This window comes from Hyalella azteca, unplaced genomic scaffold (genome assembly GCF_000764305.2).
Source record: "Hyalella azteca isolate HAZT.00-mixed unplaced genomic scaffold, Hazt_2.0.2 contig1944, whole genome shotgun sequence".
Classification (NCBI taxonomy): Eukaryota; Metazoa; Arthropoda; class Malacostraca; order Amphipoda; family Hyalellidae; genus Hyalella; species Hyalella azteca.
In genome coordinates, this window is record NW_025932236.1 from 21,419 (window position 1) to 40,712 (window position 19,294).

Consider the following 19,294-nt stretch of genomic DNA (forward strand, 5'->3'; position numbering starts at 1 on the left):
AATATATTCACAGACGTATTTAAAAGTCTCAAACCATAATATTCTTCCTATACAAACAGTTATTCACTATTTGGTAGAGCAAGGTCAACTGTCAAATTTGACACATTTTTCGATGATCTCACTGTGTAGCGTGCATTGTCTCTCTTTGAATCTAAATATTTTCCCGCTAGATGGCTAAGACCTAGTGTTTTGGCAGTAGTTTGATGCGCAAATGTATGACCTCACCATTTCAACCATCAACAAACACATGGAACTAAAACAAAGCTTAATAGAAAGAAAAAACTAGAGAGGTGATGGAATTACCCATGATGTCGGAATATACCGCGTTTACCCTAGGTAGGCTAGTACAATCCAATTGAAATTTGAAAGTGAAAAATTATAGAGAAACTTCCTGGTAAGTGGGCTGCAGGAATCTAGCCAATTTCACCCATTGCCATGCCCTTTTTCAAAATTGTTCAGTGTCAAATAAGGAAAAAACTGATTTTTACCTGTGAATTTCAAAAATCACCTGTGTCTAGCGTGGAAAACAACTAGGGTAAACACACCATATTCCGACACCTTAACAAGTTGACTCTGAAGTGGTACAATGGTACATAATAAATTAATCATAGTGGCAAAGCAGAGAGTTTTTTAGACTCTCCCACAAGTTCAATTTTGATTACGGTACTATAAGTAGACCACTGGTGACATGATATTACCATATTCATTAATTACCGTATTATTAATGTGATATTACTGTATCCATGGACAAGCCATGGAGCATTGACAATGACCTTGTCCACTGCAAGCTTCATATCAGCAGCAATGTAACATTTCTTCTGTATCTGTAAGCTTACACTGACTGAGACTTACAGGATGGCTTGTAATTTTGCACAATTTTAATCAAGTCAAGTGATTTCACTATAACAGAAAAAATTGTAAAAAACATACCTGAAACAGGAAGGAATATTTTAGTGACAACCATCATATTTTTGAGGGAAATAAATCTTAGTTTATGTTAATTAGGGTAAACGTGGTATATTCCGACACATTAAGTTAATCATATTAAGGACGCATCGAGAAATAAAATCTATAAAAAAATAACCGTATGCGTTACTCGAGTTCTGTTTGCTTTATGTGACTTGCAAAACACCGTACTATGCGCCAGCAACGATGAAATGTCACAAAATAGTGCCATATTTATTTAAAAGCCTTTCGAATGCAAACCTACCAAATCCCTATATTCCGACACTGTGTGTGGCTATATTCGGCACGTGGTGATGCATATTCCGTCCGCGCTTCAAATTCTACTGATACATAATGCCGTCATCCACGTGTTCGAATTCCGTTCACTGTGTGAGCTGTATTGGAATACAACACAGCTTTGAATTAGAACACTAATGAATATTGAACACTACTTAATTACGCTTTCAATTAACAACTATTAAGCTTTTAATTAAGCAAATTTTAATTTTTGTACATAGCTTGGAACGATCTGTGTGTGTCCAATTCAAGTTGTGACGGAATTAGTTTTCATGTGTCTAAATCCATCTCTTAACTTAATCATCTGTTAATTTATTTACCACTTGAAATCAGCAAATACAAGTATACTTAAAGGATTCCTAATATATCCACAGACGTATTTAAAAGTCTCAAACCATAATATTCTTCCTGTACAAATAGTTATTCACTATTTGGTAGAGCAAGGTCAACTGTCAAATTTGACACATTTTTCGATGATCTCACTGGGTAGCGTGCATTGTCTCTCTTTGGATCTCAATATTTTCCCACTAAAACAAAGCTTAATATAAAGGAAAAACTAGAGAGGTGACGGAATTACCCATGATGTCGGAATATACCGCGTTTACCCTACTTTTCATTCTTTGTTGCCCAGTGCTCAATTCTATCTATGACATTCTATGCACAATTTTGTGATGACTGATGCTGTAATTTTTTGTTGAATGAAATTTTTTTCACTGAGCGAGGTAAGTGTAATCAAAATTCTTTGTTGTTGATTGATTTTTTCATTAACTGGAGCCTTTGCTAACCAAGGTTCTACTGTATATGTAATTTTAGGGATGTCCCATATTACCCCATGCGGGATGTCCTTATTACCCCGTTTTTGCAGAAATGGCTGCCATTTTTTTTGGAATGAGATATGCAAATTCTGTCAATCATGTTTTTAAGCCAACACCCGTGTGCAACTTTTATGTAATTAAAATTTTTCAATATGACAAGTATTTTTTCTGCTATTGACCTTAGCAGTGGTACCGTCAACCGGGGCTACTCGGGACGGTTTTGAGCGTTTTTTGTTAATAACTTCTTAGGATGAAACATTTCATAAACAAGTTTAGGCTCATTTTATAGCTCTTTGCGAGGGCTATCGAATGGCATCTTAAAAAAAATTCCATATGCTATTCCTAAGGTTCCAGAAGCAAAAAAAAAGAGTGTCCCGAGTAGCTCTGTCGAACAGGGCTACTCCGGACACTGGGAATAAAACTTAATTTAAAATATTTGAACCATGCAGAGCGTACTCATCCATTACTAACAGTACTCTGAAGTCCTCCTCTTTCATTGTAGACAATGTAGAGGTAGAATAAACAACATTTTCTGTGACTTTTACTAGTTTTTCCTTCATTGATATGATATTACCATAAACATTAATTACCGTCAACTGGGGTGACTTGGGCTGTGTTTTTGATTCATGCTGGGGTCATCCAATTAGTTTCCCTACTATGACTGTTTTACGACGTGTCAGAGGTGCGTCCCGAGTTGCCCCGCCAGTCCTGAGTTGCCCCGGTTGACGGTACTTTTCCAAAATCTCAATTTTCACACTTTTTCAGGGATTTTTCACAGGTAATAAATGTATGATTTCTCGACTTGCTTTATACTGAATAGATAGTAAAAATGTTGAACTTTATGCCACTATTTTTAGTTTTGCAATATTTTTATTAGTTTAGCTGCTACAACATTTCTACAAAATGTTGGAGGACTGTCCCTTATTACCCTGCCCATCCATTATTACCCCATTTGACAGTAATTTTGTCTGCTACAAATCTTAATCCATATATGACACAATTTGACCTGTCCAATTGATCTGAAATTGTGCGCAATTGCATAAAGTCAGAGACAATGCATGAATCAGTTGATAGAATAAATAATTTTGATAGTTTACAAAATTTTTATATCTTTAAAAATTTTGAAAAACAATTTTTTTAATATTTGAAAATAAAATGAGAAATTCATTGTACATGCATTACATCCAAGACACTGGATTGTTCAGAAGTGTTGTCTTTAAAAAGTAATTTTTAAATGCATATTATTGTATGCAAAAGAGAAGTGCTAAATAATGGTGTTATATCTATCTTTGGACAGTTGCCTTAAATTCAATTGATGAAATATTTTTGTGTAGTTTTTTTTACTTGTTAATATATTGTTTGCTCTTGAAAAATGTATTCATACGTGAAAATTTTCAGGTACTGCCATCAGTGGAAAGTTAGAACACACCTTCCAGAATGGCACCAGTTGAGGGGCCTGTTGCTCCAAACCCATCAGATGAGAAGAAAAATGTGATTGGCTTCATTTATCCTCCTCCAGAAGTGAGGAGTATCCTTTATTTGTCTGCACTTTTCTAAATTTGAGCTAAACTGTGAACCAATTTTTTGTTATTCATTTAATGTGTCAGTAATAATACCTATGTCTGCTGGTGACCATGTATCATGCCACTAGACATTTGAGTTCAAGGCTTGAATGAATGTGGCATGATCATTAATCACTTGAGATTGGGCAATGATGCATAACTGGTTTCAGAGCATCATTCGTTACCTGACATAGTATGCCTTAGGGACAAGATCTATATCTGCAATTTTTATTTGTGTAAAAATACATTAGTGATGTTGATTTAGGCATCAGTCTTGAGATAAGTGTATAAAGCTATGGTCAATTCTAATAATAATATACAAGACACTAAATATTTGACCATGTGGCTAGCTAAATTCTAATAAATGGTAACTAAAAGGTAGTGTACTAATTGAAAATGGACCTTACTATATATGTGTTAATTCAATTTGTTGTTTTCATAATCAATTTGTGTACTGTTAAATTTTGAATTCATTCAAAGTAGTTTGAATTTATGAAAAAACAAAAATTGATATAATAAGGCTTTGAGCCTACCTAATTTACTTACACATTGTAGTTTTGTCAGTTAATAAAATTTTTAAGGCACTGCTTTTTATTACTTTGTTAATAAAATTGTTGTTTCAGCCATGAGAGCTGTGAATTCGTTTTGAGTTTGTGTGGTAGGTAGAGTTAGCAAGTAGGTATCATTATCATTTTTAACTTTGAACCATGGATATTTTTTTACTAGAATATATTTGTATTCTCATTATTTGTATACAACATTGAGCTTGCAGGTAAAAGATTCCTTATGCACATGACCATCAGACATTGTGGACAAGACTGCCAGTTTTGTGGCCCGCAATGGAGTGGAGTTCGAGTCTCGTATTCGCATCAACGAGCAGAACAACCCCAAGTTCAACTTCCTGAACCCAGGAGACCCATACCATGCTTATTACCAGCACAAGGTTCAGGACTGCCGTGCCGGCAAACCGCTCCCAAGTGAGACTCGCTATATACTTAGAATCAAATCTCATCGATAAGGTAGACAAATTTGCAATGAAGAAAGTGTTCACAGTTTCTTGCAGATACATTGCTACATAGTCCTAAACACTAAGATTGTGCAGATACATTGCTACCTACAATTTTTTACTACTACCTGCAAAGTCTGACATGGAATGATGGAATTCGTTGCATTATTAAGTATGGCATGTTCCATTGTATTCTCTACATAATTGATTCAACATTTTTGTAAATCATTGAGCAAACTTCCTACTACAATTGTCAGTAGATTTATAACCATTCATTCATAGCCAATGTTCTGAATGTCAATAGCTCCAGTTTTAGTGTAAATCACTCAAGTAAAAATGAATTGATGAAGCATAAAATTACGTTCGAGTAGATCACATCAAAAGGAGGAAATACTTTTCCCATATGGATGGGTAGTTCTTGCTGTGCAAAATTCCTGAAATGATCAACATTTTTTCAAAAATGAAGAATGCACATCTGAGTAAATTTTTCTTAAACGTGCCTTTGATCATATATCTTCATCCTTCAAAGTATGTTTTACGCTCTCTTTCTCCCTGCATTTGTTTTTATTTAAATTTAATAATTATCTCCCTGAGCCAATAGTAATACGTTATCTCTTGGGCTGTGAATTTATTTTGTATTTTTTATAAAGGTTTCAATTCAAGTTATGATTGCTGGCATGAGTTATGTACTGGATAAATTTAAGAATTAGGAAAGATCCCTAAAGTTCGTCACATTCAGCCACTTGTGCGCCATTTGTCAAAGCACTGAAGTACCATTTGTCAACTTACTATTGCACCGTCTTTCAACTTACTATTGCACCGTCTGTCAGCTTACTATTGCACCGTCTGTCAGCTTACTATTGCACCGTCTGTCAACTTACTAGTGCACCGTCTGTCAGCTTACTATTGCACCGTCTGTCAGCCTACTATTGCACCGTCTGTCAGCCTACTAGTGCACCGTCTGTCAGCTTACTAGCGCACCATCTGTCAGCTTACTAGTGCACCGTCTGTCAGCTTACTAGTGCACCGTCTGTCAGCTTACTAGTGCACCGTCTGTCAGCTTACTAGTGCACCGTCTGTCAACTTACTATTGCACCGTCTGTCAACTTACTAGTGCACCGTCTGTCAGCTTACTAGTTCACCATCATCAGATCTCTTAACGCTGCTGTATTACAGGCAAGGAGCCCCCAACGCGCACGCTGGTGTCGGCGGCGCAGCAGCAGAAGCAGCAGGAGCTGCTGCGCTCCGTGGTGCAGGAGAGCGCTGCTCCAGCCAAGGAGCCGCCCAAGGAACCACCACCGGACTTCGAGTTCATTGCTGACCCACCCAGCATCTCCAGCTATGATCTTGACGTGGTCAGACTGCCATGATAACTACTCTCAAGCTTTTGTTTTACCAGTTATTTTGTTTTTCTAATACCTATTGAAATTTTCATAATTAAAATGATACTGAACCTGACACTATGTTAGCAAGATTTTCCTTGTATTATTGAGATATATTGATGATGTTTTTGATAATTTGATATATTATGATATATATATTTGATATATTGAAGTTTTGATAAATTTGCTTGATGTTTTTTTTTAATTTCAAATGACGTGAAATGGTCTGTACATTTTTGGAAACATTACCGTGGTTTTGACAAACATCTTCCTGTGAGAGAAATGCTAATTCTTCTTAGCATCTCTAGATATCATGTGCCGAGTTAACTTTTTGACATTTTTAAATTTTTTCCTAAAGTACTTCCAGTTGTATTGAATATTTCCAAGATATTTTTCCTATCTGCAAATACTACAAACATTTAGTATGCTTGATTTTTATCAAGATCGAAAGCGTCACGTTAAACGTTATGTCCGAAGTCAATCATAATATTTTAATTATTATCAGACATTTTCAGTTGCTTTTAATTACCTTCTGTATATTTAAGTCTTATGAAGCTGCTATTTGCAATTTTTGTTATTTTTTATTCGGCTGTGGTACTTTGTGCTGAAGTTGCATTATTTGTAAGTAATCTCTTTTCGATTACTTTCAAAGTATGAAATGAGACGAAAAACTTGCAGTGCTCTTCTAATTCGCTATGCCAACTTCTCGTCTGCCAAGTCATTCAATGTTATTTTATTTTTATGTGTTGAGTAAATAAAACGTTTTATAACCATATACGATATCTCGCGACTAGTATCTATCATCAATTTTCGTTTGTTCTAAATTAAAATATCTATAGATTTATTTGTGTTGAGTAACTATTGATTTATACTAAGTATGAAACGAAGGGTACTAATTTTTAAAAATTACCTTTCTATTAAGCACATTTATACTCACAAATTACCACTAGAAATTGACTAATTACTGGCACAGGTGCGGCTGACGGCTCAGTTTGTAGCCCGCAACGGCCGCCAGTTCCTTACGACGCTTATGAACAGAGAGCAGCGCAACCCTCAGTTCGACTTCCTGCGCCCCCAACACTCGCTCTTCCAGTACTTCACGAAGCTGCTCGAGCAGTACACCAAGGTCCTCATTCCGCCCAAAGATCTCCTCAAAAAACTTGCTAAAGAAGCCGAGTCTAGCAAGGAAGTCTACAAGCAGGTGAGGGCTCATTACAATGATAAATAGCTTTGATTGTGTTTACATTCAAATTTGCCAACTTCATTACTCAGCGAGCAGTTAGGGTAGTATATTGTTCTTTAAATGTAGTATATATTTTTAAAAATGAATTATAATGATTCATGAAAAAAGTAATGTGTAAAATATCATCTATTAAATATGATCCCCTACCTGACCTCAGACCTCATTGGCTCGAAATTGTCCACAAATCGTGATGGCGTCGTAATTTGAAAAAATAATCTGTTCTCTTCACATCTGTTCAAAATGTTCTGTTATTTTTTGTTTACACGATGGTATGACAAGCCTGCTTACGACCCATTTATGCACTCCTGTATATTGTTAAGATAATAATTTATGATGAATCCGACAGACTTGAGATTAATTTCGTTGCAGTGCCGGGTCCATTGAATAATTTACTGCATGAAGGGAAGTCGCAGTTAGTTATTCTATAGTTGACCTCACATCTCCTTCTCAGGTGCAAGCGCGATTGGATTGGGCTCGCCACCAAGCAGCGCTCAAAAAGAAGCATGAAGAAGCGCTCGAGAAAGAGCGTCTGGAGTACGCCTCGATTGACTGGCATGGGTTCTCAGTTGTGGAGACTATAGACTACCAGCCTTGGGAAGTGGGCACATTTCCGCCACCCACCACACCTTCGGAGGTGGGTCGACGTGTGTTGGCACAGGACCGGATGGACGAAGGGCTTCCTCCAGACTCTGACATGGTCTTGGGTAGCGACGAGGAAGAGGAAGGTGACGCTCCGAACGGTCGCGGAGCTCCAGGAGAGCAGGACGACACGCAGGTGCAGGACATGGAGGAGGAGAGTAGCAGTAGCAGTGATGATTCCGATGATGAAGACGAATCCGACAGTGACGATGACAAGAGCAAAGCCGCCTCACCGCCTCCTCCACCGACTGACGATGCCAGGAGAATGCCTCCTCCCTTGCCTGTGTCACAACCAGCACAGCCTGCACCTGAACCGCCCAAGCCAAGTCAGGTCATCGTCAGGGACTATGACCCCAAACAAGAACGAGCCAAAGAGGCGCGTTCATCCGATCGTTTCCTCGTATCGCCCATCACAGGAGAACGCATTGCTCCAGAAAAGGTGGACCAGCATCTCAAGATTAATATGCTTGATCCCAGGTGGCTTGAGACGAAGAAAAAGCAGGAAAAAGAATCCTCGTCTCAAGACAACGTCTTTGCTGCTGGCGACTCAGTGCGGTCATCGCTCAAGTTGCTGGCTGAGCGGCGTACAGATATTTTCGGTGCTGGAGATGAGGAAACAATCATTGGTCGTAAGATCGGAGAAGAGGAGAGAAAAGAGCCCGAAAAAGTCACGTGGGATGGACACACTGCGTCCATGGAGTCCGCAACCCGGGCTGCTCGAGCCAACATCTCAATCAACGAACAGATTCGGCAGATTCATCAAGTTAAGGGTTTGTTACCTGATGAAGAGAAAGAGAAGATTGGTCCGAAACCTAAAACATTGGAAGGGAATACTGGTCCTAAACCTCCCCCACCACCGCCACAAAAGCAACCTCCTCTCCCTCCTCCACCAACCCCTCAACCTCCTCCCCCTGCAAACCCGCCTCCTCCACCGCCTCCTCAAGCGAGGCCCCAGCCTCCCCCACCTCCCGGTCCTCCAGGAACTGGACCTACACCAGGGATACAGCGACCACCCGCACCGCCGCCTCCTCAGACAAACATGGGCACCACGGCCAACATGACGCCCATGACGATGGGGCCAATGCAGGGTAACCCACAAGGGATGCAGCAACCCATGATGCGCATGCAGTTCGGTGGACCCATGCCCCCCATGATGCACCCTAACCCTGGCGTGATGATGGTTCCCAGGCCCCCCGTGATGATGAGACCCGGTTTCATGCCTGGGCCCGGGCCAATGGGAGGGTTCATGCAACAACGCCCCGGGCCACCCATCGGCATGGGTGGATCCGGGAACATGGGCGCTCCAGGGAATATGGGTGCTCCAGGGAATATGGGTGCCACAGCAAACATGAGTGTTCCGGGGAACATGGTTCCATCAGGAGGCGTTGGAGGAGCGGATGATGACGATGAAGGTCCCTCGGCCAAGAGGGCTCGCACTGAGGAATCTCTCATCTCAGTGTCGGAGTGGGGCCGACGGTACCCCGGCATCGTCAAGTTCCGCGTCGTCATGCCAGAAGTCGCCGACAAGACGGAGTGGCAACTCAACGGCCAGACGCTGGCGGCCGCCTTCAGTCTCGCCGAGAACGTGTCGGCGCTCAAGTCTTTCGTGCACGCGCAGACGGGAGTCCCGCCAGCCAAACAGAAGCTCGTCAAGGATGGCATGTTCTTCAAAGATTCTTTGACCCTCGCCTACTACAACATTGGGCCCAACTGCATCGTGCAGATGCAATTGAAAGAAAGAGGAGGTCGTAAGAAATAAACGCCTGAGAAAGGCATTATTCATTGAATTATACCGGAAATTATTCAAAATTTGGTCTACTGACAAAGTCTGTTTGCGCTAAAATTTATCTCGTCACTTCAAGTTACCGAAACCAAACTACTCGCTTCAAATTGAAAGTTTCATTATGTGCGCTTCACATTATAGTCGAATCAGTTTCTTTAATATCTCGAGGAACGCAACTGTAACGATTCAAATCACCCGCGACGTAAGTACAAATGCACCGTTTGGTTCGGTAATGTCAGTCGTGCAAGTGTACCAATATAAATCTGGAATACAAACGAGATATTGCTGGTGTTTTAATGCCGATAATTACGTTTTATTAAGCATTACAGCACACATAAGAGTTCAGTTCCACTCGCTAGCAACTATTTCATGCATAACCGCTGTAAATTAAAATTTTAATAAATGCTAACAATTAGTATACTGTTTAACCCCTTCGATTTGCCTTGGCTCAGTATACAACCTAAAATTTACACACCAAGTGCAGGATGTTTTGAGAAAGCGGGTTCTGTCCTGGAAGGCAAGTATATAGTATTCTAGATACCCGTCAATGTTTCAATTTCTGCATCATCGTGGTAAACGACACCTGTGAGGCTGATAAAATCTTGCCTTCTTGACGATTTGTATGACGGAAGTGCTCATTATCCCATGGAAAGAGGACGTTCTCGAATAAAATTCGATCACAAGTGTTCCATGTGCATCAAGTCATCAACCGATTGCATCATTAGAGCTCAAAGAAAAAAATATTTCATGCGTTTTACTATTTCACTACTGAAGGTTAATGCCGTTACAGAAATTGAATACCGGTACTTCCGTTAAGAGAACGCTATTTCAACTATAGCAACAAGCAGTCAAGATAAACGACAATAAAATTCTCTCGAGTGAGGCGTACAATCGATGATATCAATGTGTTTTGACATCAGTCAAATTGACCATTAAATCCATGAGAAAAATGAAGACAAAAATAGTTAAAAATGTATTAATAGAAGGTTAAGTACTGATAAAGAGAAAAACAATCAAACTGAAGGACCCATAAAGCAGATATAGTGATTTATCTTCGCGTTCAAACAGCTGTACTACGGTATTAGCGCACCAAACATTTGAAGGCATCTTCCACTCCTCAACTCGATCAACTCGTGTATGTTAAACATTGGCAAGAAGTGTCCACAATAAATGAGACAGAAACATGCATAGAGCAAAATCTAGTATAAAAATTACGCAATAAAATCTGCCATCAAGGTTTTGGGGTATAGGCGCATGTAATAGGAGAGTGTAAGCACATGTAATAGGAGGGTATAATGCATGGAGTAAGAGTGTATGTACTGCCCAGGCATAAGAGCATGTAATTTCTGGGTATAAGAGAGTCTTAGTGGGTAAATGTGGATGTAATTGTAACTGTGCTGTTGAGTCGGGAAATGCTAACTTGACAAAGCAAATGACGTTCTGATCGCATAGTTTTCAAGCACAGAAACAATACTGATACTGACCTGCTAATTTAGAGTAAATTAGTCATTCCTAATTCAGTAATTATGATTCTTATAGTGGAATAATATTAATATTTCACATGTGAGACACGCCAGATGGCTGACGAATACAAATCCATGCGTCCTCGGTGGCTAATTTAAGACTAGGAGAACTATTTCTAGAACACACTTAATGAAAAAAATGCGGAACAGGAGTATTAACGCATTTAAAATACACGTATTCTTTTTAAGCACTTTACATCATTAGAAAAACTTTATCAGAAACCGAGATATCGCTCAACTAGCATTCGCCTGACAGCCTACGTGGCAGATAATTTTCTTCTTCCTCGAATTTTTTGTGTCTCAGCCAGGCGATGCCGATGTACATTAGTGTTATGCGTCGGTCTTTTTAATTCTCCGGAGTTAGAAACAGAATAATTGTCGAGATTTTGCTGGTCTTGCTGAGATTTGTTTCTTCTGTACTTCACATTCTCACTCTCCATACATGACTTGGATAGCAGTGCGAAAGAAGCACTTTCTTGATCATTGCTGCCCTCTTGATCGCTACTGCTCGATCGTATGTGTGTTTCCACATGCGGTATATCTGACACATAGCTGTCTCTTGAGTCAACAGTTTGATCTTCAGTCTTAGAGAATTCTTTTTGATCTACCTCTTCAGTTTCAATCAAATTTTCTTCATCGGTTACACGTATGACATTACTAGGCTCCAAGAGATCACGTGATTCGCTGTCAACCTTCAATTGAATGGTCATTTTGTCTTCCACGATGACTTCTTGATCAGATTCGTCAATAATCATATCATCTTCTCTGACCTCCTTGGTTTCTATCTTTACTTTGTGCACCTGTACCATATGTATGGCGAGCTCGTCAGGAGACCCGAAGTCTATTTGGCACATGTCACACCTTCGCCTTCCTTTCCTCTCCAGTCTCGTTCCGTTAGGGAATAAGACTCGCAAACAAATGTCAGGGTTACGATGATGTCTTTTAAGTAAATACTGAAACTTATAGCCTCGTCCACACACTGTACACACGTACGGCTTGGCGTCAGAGTGAGATTTCATATGGACCTTCAGACGGGATAGAACTAGGAAAGACTTGCCGCAGATTTCGCACACGTTTTTGTGCGTCTCGCTTTTCGGCATGTGGGCAATACGACGGTGTCTATTTACAGAAGCATAATTTTTGGCGGTGTAATCGCAGTGATTGCACTTATAGTTATGGCCGTCAGTGTGGTTGACGTCGATGTGTATGAGCAGTCGCGACCGCACGCGGAACCTTTCTTCGCAGTAAGGACACTTGATGTGTTTGTCTGTGTGATGGTAGCGGACGTGGTAGGTGTACTGATCGAAAGCATCAAACTCCTTGCCACAACGAGCACAAACTTGAGGCTTGTGCTTGAAGCTCATGTGGCTGCTCAACTTATTATTGCATTCAAAATTTAAATGGCACTCGGAACAAGTGTAGGGTGCACTCTTGATGTGATTGAGGTACGACAACTCCGTCATGAATTGATACCTACAGTGAGTGCATTGCTTGAAGAAAGAATGGATTAGTCTGTAATCATCAGGGTGTTCCTCTCTGATGTGAGTGTCTAAACCAGCGAAGCTCGTGAGGCACAAGCCACACACCACACAAATGTTCGGGTTGGCCACTTTATGACAGTAGCGCATGTGCTTCTTGAAGCCTGTGATGCGCTGGAATGTGCGCTTGCATTGCCCACAAGTGAACCTATTATCATGACCACCCATATGGCAGTGGTACTTGAATGCGCTCTTGTACACAGCACCACATAAATCACAGGTAAAAGTATTACGGTGGATGAGCTTACGGTGATGTACCAGCTCACTTCTTGAGGAAAACTGCATGGCACACCTGTTGCATCGTGTCCTAACACCTTTTGAAACTCGGCGCTTTGACTTTGGCTCCTTGAATTCAGTGTCACTGTCATAAGCCTCAACACTCTCGTAAATGTCCACCCCTGAACCATACTCGATCTGCAAGGAGGACTGCATGCCGTCACCATTGTCAGTAAGTTCACACGTCTCAAAGTATTGCAAGTCACTCTCACTGCTATCGTCTGCTACCACGGTAATCATTTGATCTTCAGAGTTTGTTTCTTCACTAATATGACTGAACAGAAAATGATCATAATGTTCTTTCTGAGACGCAATCTTCATAAGGTATGAATCATCGTTGTAACTATTATTATGCGGTTTGGCACTGCTCAATAATTTTTTTGCTTTTGATTTTTTATAGCCAACTTTTCTCAATAAGCCACTCTTAGTGAGACTTTTAGCCCTATTTGACACCTTGCCTCCTAAACCTTGGTTCATTTGACTATCCCAATCTATATCGTGGTTCTCAAGACCAGGAATTTCACTTTTGAACTCAACAAAATCACTGGAATTGTTGATGGAAATGATATCATCGGCTTCTCTCTTGATGGATGTTGTTGGTTCTTGAATATGCGAGCTGATGATTTGGCAGTCATCTGTGACACTGAGCTCGATGATACCATCATCAACTCCATCAAAAGTTTCAAGAATTTCTGCAACAATAGACTTTTCTTCCTTGATGACTGTAGTCCAGGTGATGCCATCTAAAAGTAGGGAAATATCAAAAGTTAAGCACTGATGAAAGCAACTTTAGAAATACCCTAATTAAAAAAATGTTATTTAGATCTTTCAAGAGAAAAAAGCTGAAAATACCGTATCATAGAATTTCTACAAATATGCTCAGAGTAGCAAAATACCAGTTTGAGTAAGACAGATTTGTTTTAATATAAAAATATCACATATCAATATTGTTTAATTCAAAATACACTCCAGATAAAAAAAAAAAAGATTTGCCACGTCAATAATAAAAATACCTCAACTAGTACTAAAAAAATTATGAGATATCTGATTTGACTGGTTTCAACATACATAATTAATTCTACATAATTCCCAACAGATAATGCCAATAATGAATGAAATGAATAAGCAAGTAATACATCTTTTGTGAGTGATATATAGTAATTTTTAGCTCATAATTTGTCCTGCCAGTTTAGGTTTCATATTTTAATGGTAAACTTCAACATTCAAAATTATTCATTTGAATGGAGATGGTCTCTGATTCATTTTCATTAAAAAATTGTAAATCTGTAAAAAATTTCTTTGGCAGCAAATTCCTCGTTTAATTTACAATTCAAGTAATCAAATGACCTTAAGAGGGAATAGTTAAACTCAAGTAATATATTGTACGGTAGCAGTTGAAGACAGTAAAATTATTTGTAGGATGCCATTGCACAAGTCCTGCAACTTGATGAAGCTTTAGCATTTACCCACATAATTAATGATGCCTCATTTGAAAGTCAACTTCAAAGAAAAAATAATAGCCCTTATCAAGATGCTACCTAGCCAACTTACCATTGTCAAACAATTCAGCAGATGAATATGTTTCCTTGAGCAAGCTAGTCATGGCTGAAAGGATTTAAAATTGCTCATCAAACTGCCAGAAGTTAATGATGCACATTGCATCAATATTAGTCCATAAATAAATTCATTAATTTTGTAGCACAAACTGCAGCACCACAGAAGCAATGTAGCATATCTGCACATCAGAAAATACTTCATATAACATCAGTTAGCAATGCAAAGGAATTGAAAACCTACAAGCAAATCTGGCATCCAACAAGACAATTTCACTAAGGGATTTGCATAAAAAATTTACAATATTAACTTAGCCAGGAGTCATCAAGCATTCAGCAACATTTGACTCGTCTGGCTTGGGGAGAGTTGGGAGAATGGTTCCGCCCAATAAATGATGCATGGGATTCTACAGCAGAATATGTGAACTAGTATACCTGACACATAAATAAAATAAAAAATACCAATTTTTAAAATAAAATACCCATTCACATTTGTTGTGGGGATGGCACATAAACAGATTCACTTCAACAGTCAACAATTTTCTCATGACACATTCACTGATGATGAATTACATAAAAATCATGTTAATGAGAGCAATTTATTCCAAATACCTTGATAAACATCATCCATACTAAATTTCAAAATGTTCATTATACACATTTGTGATTATAATGCATTCTAACATATAACCGCTATTCTCATATGATCAACATTTGTAAAAACAAAAAAATATATATCTATAAAGAATTTTAAAACAATACCAAAAAACATGTTTTACATTAAAAGTTAATATTTTCATACATAATAAAGCGCAAGATCAAAAAGCAGGTTACCAAATGACATTTTAATGGAATGCAACATTTCGAATATACAACATACATTATCAGGCAGGTGAAGGGTTTTGTAACACAAGTGCAAGGTAACACAAGTGCAAGGTAACACAAGTGCAAGGTAACACAAGTGCAAGGTAACACAAGTGCATATTATTGCACAAGTCATAAGGCTATACTTGTCAGAAATTGCAGTGCCTAATTAATTCTTTTGATTGCTGAACAGATCATTGTAAAATCACAAGCCAAAACTGATTTGAACCTTTTGCAAGTGTTTAGATCATGACTTATCTCTTTCAATTTCAGCTTTATCCCTAAGTAATATGGCAGCTCATTATTCAGTAATCAGACATTTTTGTGACTGGTTATCCAGATCACACTGACCAAAAAATTTAAAATGCATTAAAATGAAACCTTGCAGGCTTACACTTGAACTCTTGAGAAACTCTTGCTTGTGTCTAGGTAGTGCATTTTTTGTAGATTTTAACCTCATTCTCATGTTCTGTGACAATTGGAGTTTGTGAAATGGTTTAGTTGATTAGGTTTTATTTAATTGATTGAGTATTAGTTTCATTGTTACAATTTTATCATTGATCGTCAATTGCTTTAATTTGGTCAGGTTGCGTTTGCAGTGTCTTAGGCTTTAGAAGAGACACTACAGAGAACAATTCTTTGAGACATTGGAAATAATAATTTGTTGCTGCCACATCACTATTGCACAAGAAAGAATACAAGTTCTTCTCAAACAAAATAATGCAAAGTAGCAAGAAGTCTAAAATGCAAACATTAACAAAAAAACTTATCATCTAACTAAAAATTTTTGTACAATTAAAACTAAATTATCATATACTATCAATTTAAACCTCTCAATGTACTTTGCCTTCTCTATTGTGGGGTTTAGAATCTTTCAAATCCCACAGCCTTGACACCATGCTTAGGTTATGTTATATGAGCTGCACAGTTGAAGATTGGCTTCATTGCAACCTTCATTCTGTAAAATTTTTGCTGTAACCTATTTCATACAAGAACTTTTATAAGCAAATACTCCAAGAAAAGCTTGAGATGCTATGTCACAACCTGAATAAATTGAAGTAATTGCCGCTCAATCAATAAAATTATAATAATCAAACTAATCGTCAATTGTTAAATTTCTATAACCTAATCATACTTAGTGATGAGAACGGTGAACCTAACCTTAAAGTACATGATGATGTAATCTTGGGTTTAAATAAAAACCATTTCCCATTGAACTGCCCATGCCACCATTATACAAGCATGGAAAACATCTACCTAAAGGGTCATGACTGGAGCTTTCCTGCCATTTCCATCCAGAACCGCAAGATTTCTGCCAGATGAACTACCTCCTATCTCAATTGTTAATAAAAGTGCACAATCGGGCCGTGAGATTCCAAATGTATTAAAAATTTGTTAGGTTGGAGCTGCGAGATTTCAGGAACGAGTAGGAAAATTCCAATCCTACAACCATATATATAACTTGCCAACTTAATCAAAATACAAAAATTCATACCAACTTATCACAAGCTAGAACCCAGAGGTATCAGAGTTAATGCATAAAGTTTCAGCTAAAAATTTTCAGTGCACATAAAATAGACTAAATCTAGACATCTATGTGCAACTGAAAAATGTAAATTACACATTTTCAATTGATTCCTAATAATATGAAATTAAATCTGAATTACGAAAGTTATTATTGAATACAACACATATTTTGTTTGCTCACACAGCTATTCCTGGTGAAATAAGTTCATGATATAAAACCTTTGTTTAAAACAACTTTACACATCTGTTTTCTCATCTCCTAATTTAAAGTGATTGCAGCTTCTTCTAACGATTTCTTGCTACTATTAACTGGGGTGACTTTGGCCAAATTACACTAGTTTCCGCCAATCAAATTCCTACAAAATAGGAATGAGGTGTTGCTGGGGATTGTAAATTTGTAAATATATTACTGAAATGTTTTTCTTTAAATATGTCATGTCTAAATTATGTCACTTTTATTATTCAATAATTTTTTTTTAAATTAGCTGGGTGGCCAATGTCACCCAGTGATGGGATGACTTCGGCCACATGTCATGTTTATTTTGAATTATTAAACACAGTACAAATGTAGTAAAAATGATTTCATGGCCAAATTCAACTAATAGCGGGGTGACATCGGCCAAGTAGGGTGTTTTAAAAATGATAATCAATGCCACTGTGTATTATAAAAATTGAAACACAAAGATAAGGACTCACATTTGTGAATCATATGCTTCATTAAGGCAGCTTTTTGTTGATTTTAATGGCAGCTGGACATGAAAGTTTGCAAAATCTAGTCCCCATGGGATCTGGAACATTCTTCAAAAAACTGATGATGCTTGATAGAGGTGGGACCCTTGAACTTACATAAAGAACAACCCTGTTTGTCAAGGTAATTTTTAACCAAAAAACGCAGATCCATACCATCTAATAAGAAGCCCCAGTTGGAATAATCTAGGATACTAAATCTGACACCACTGTAGGTGAAAGAGTAGACTGTCCTAAATTTTTTACATGACGGCTGTGGCCAGCACATCGGTCGCTCAAAGTTGAACATGGGACTTTGCAAATGTTAGCAGCTTCTCTTTGGCTAACACTATCTCCTATCAATTGCAATGCTCTCCTAAGTCTCCTAAACAACTCCTCTGAATATATCCTATATGGAAATATATATATATATATAAATATATCCAGAATCTAATTTACATTTATAACTGTGCATATTGTCTGAAAAAGAAGAAAAATACATTATTCTAAACATTTATTGGCTGGCCAAAGTCACCCCATTTAGCCCATATAGGCTACTATGGGTATGGGGTGACAGTGTGACTTGGAGCAGCTAATTTTTCAAGCATAGGTATATATCACATTTGGTGAAAAATATATAGCCATTGATATAATCATTATGGAAGATACCAAAATAAGTGAAACAAATCTGGTTCCAATTTTTTTTTTTTTTGTATTTCAAAATATTGAAATTTGCACTTAGCTTTTTTTCTTTACAGTAGGGTACTTTGGCATTCAGATTGTGTTGATCAAGCATGACATAAAAAAATTAATGAAACAAAACAGTTTCCAATTGATAGATAACTAAGATAAGGAAAAACTACATTGGATATCATTTTGTTCCAATAACCTAACACAACTACAACATAAACAAATGGACGCAGAACAAAATCATAAATGTTGGCCGAAGTCACCCCAATTAACGGTACTTTTTAATGTTAGTAATGAACATTGATTTTATGCAAAGGAAAAGCTAGAAATAATATGGAAGATAAAGGACAAAACCATTAGGTACAAAGAGTTTGTCTTCTATAAATTTACTTTGTGCCTTAGAAAGCAGAGAATATATATATTTTACAGGCATTCAACTTTTTGTCAATAAGGTTTCTACACCCAAAGTCCCAAACAACTCTGTAAAATTTAGGTACAATGAATTGAGTCTTTGAGATAGTAATTTTCCATTAACTGCACATTCAAAATAGTCAGCATTCTTAAGTTAAGCATTAACAAGTTTAAATTTACCCTAGTTGCAAAAGTTACCTATTTGTACAAATTGTTTTAAAGTTAGAGAAAATACACCCAGAAAATATTGTAACAGCCTCTCCTGGCTCTCCATAGTCTCCAATTCCTAGCAATTAAGTTGTTGGCGCTCCAAGTATGAAGGCGTTCAAGAACAGACTAGATAAAGCTATGGAAAAATATAAGTTCAGTCTCAGACAGTCAGACAGTCAGACTTGAAATCATGAAATGCCTACCTAGCTCCATATCGAACCAGGTGGAAGTCTACTGTGTCTAGGGTCTAGGCTCTAGCTAGTCTGGTATTATTGCAGATTAACTACATCCAAAAAAAAGGGTG

The 19,294-nt window shown here is 37.9% G+C and overlaps 2 protein-coding genes across 2 annotated transcripts in view; one reads left to right on the top strand and one right to left on the bottom strand.

The window, feature by feature from the left end:
* Window positions 1–10,088, top strand: part of LOC108671886 (splicing factor 3A subunit 1-like) — an 11,417-nt gene extending 1,329 nt beyond the window's left edge. The window contains exons 2-6 of the mRNA XM_018159480.2: window positions 3,456–3,585; window positions 4,423–4,596; window positions 5,802–5,980; window positions 6,981–7,208; window positions 7,702–10,088. Of these exons, the coding sequence (XP_018014969.1) occupies window positions 3,495–3,585; window positions 4,423–4,596; window positions 5,802–5,980; window positions 6,981–7,208; window positions 7,702–9,648 (2,619 nt within the window). The 5' untranslated portion in view covers window positions 3,456–3,494 and the 3' untranslated portion in view covers window positions 9,649–10,088. The remainder of the gene's footprint in view (window positions 1–3,455; window positions 3,586–4,422; window positions 4,597–5,801; window positions 5,981–6,980; window positions 7,209–7,701) is intronic.
* A 544-nt stretch (window positions 10,089–10,632) lies between these two features.
* Window positions 10,633–14,740, bottom strand: LOC108671888 (zinc finger protein 699). Its single transcript, XM_018159482.2, has 2 exons — window positions 14,561–14,740; window positions 10,633–13,752 (listed from the first exon to the last, which is right to left on the bottom strand). Exons 1-2 carry the CDS (start codon window positions 14,610–14,612, stop codon window positions 11,453–11,455), a joined length of 2,352 nt encoding a protein of 783 aa, XP_018014971.1. The 5' UTR covers window positions 14,613–14,740; the 3' UTR covers window positions 10,633–11,452.
* Between the last annotated feature and the right edge of the window lie 4,554 nt (window positions 14,741–19,294).

Coding starts and splice junctions, on each gene's coding strand:
- LOC108671888 (XM_018159482.2), bottom strand. CDS start 14,612: ATGACTAGCTTGCTCAAGGAAACATATTCATCTGCTGAATTGTTTGAC. Junction 13,753..14,560: donor TGCTGAATTGTTTGACAATG/GTAAGTTGGCTA, acceptor CCCTACTTTTAG/ATGGCATCACCTGGACTACA.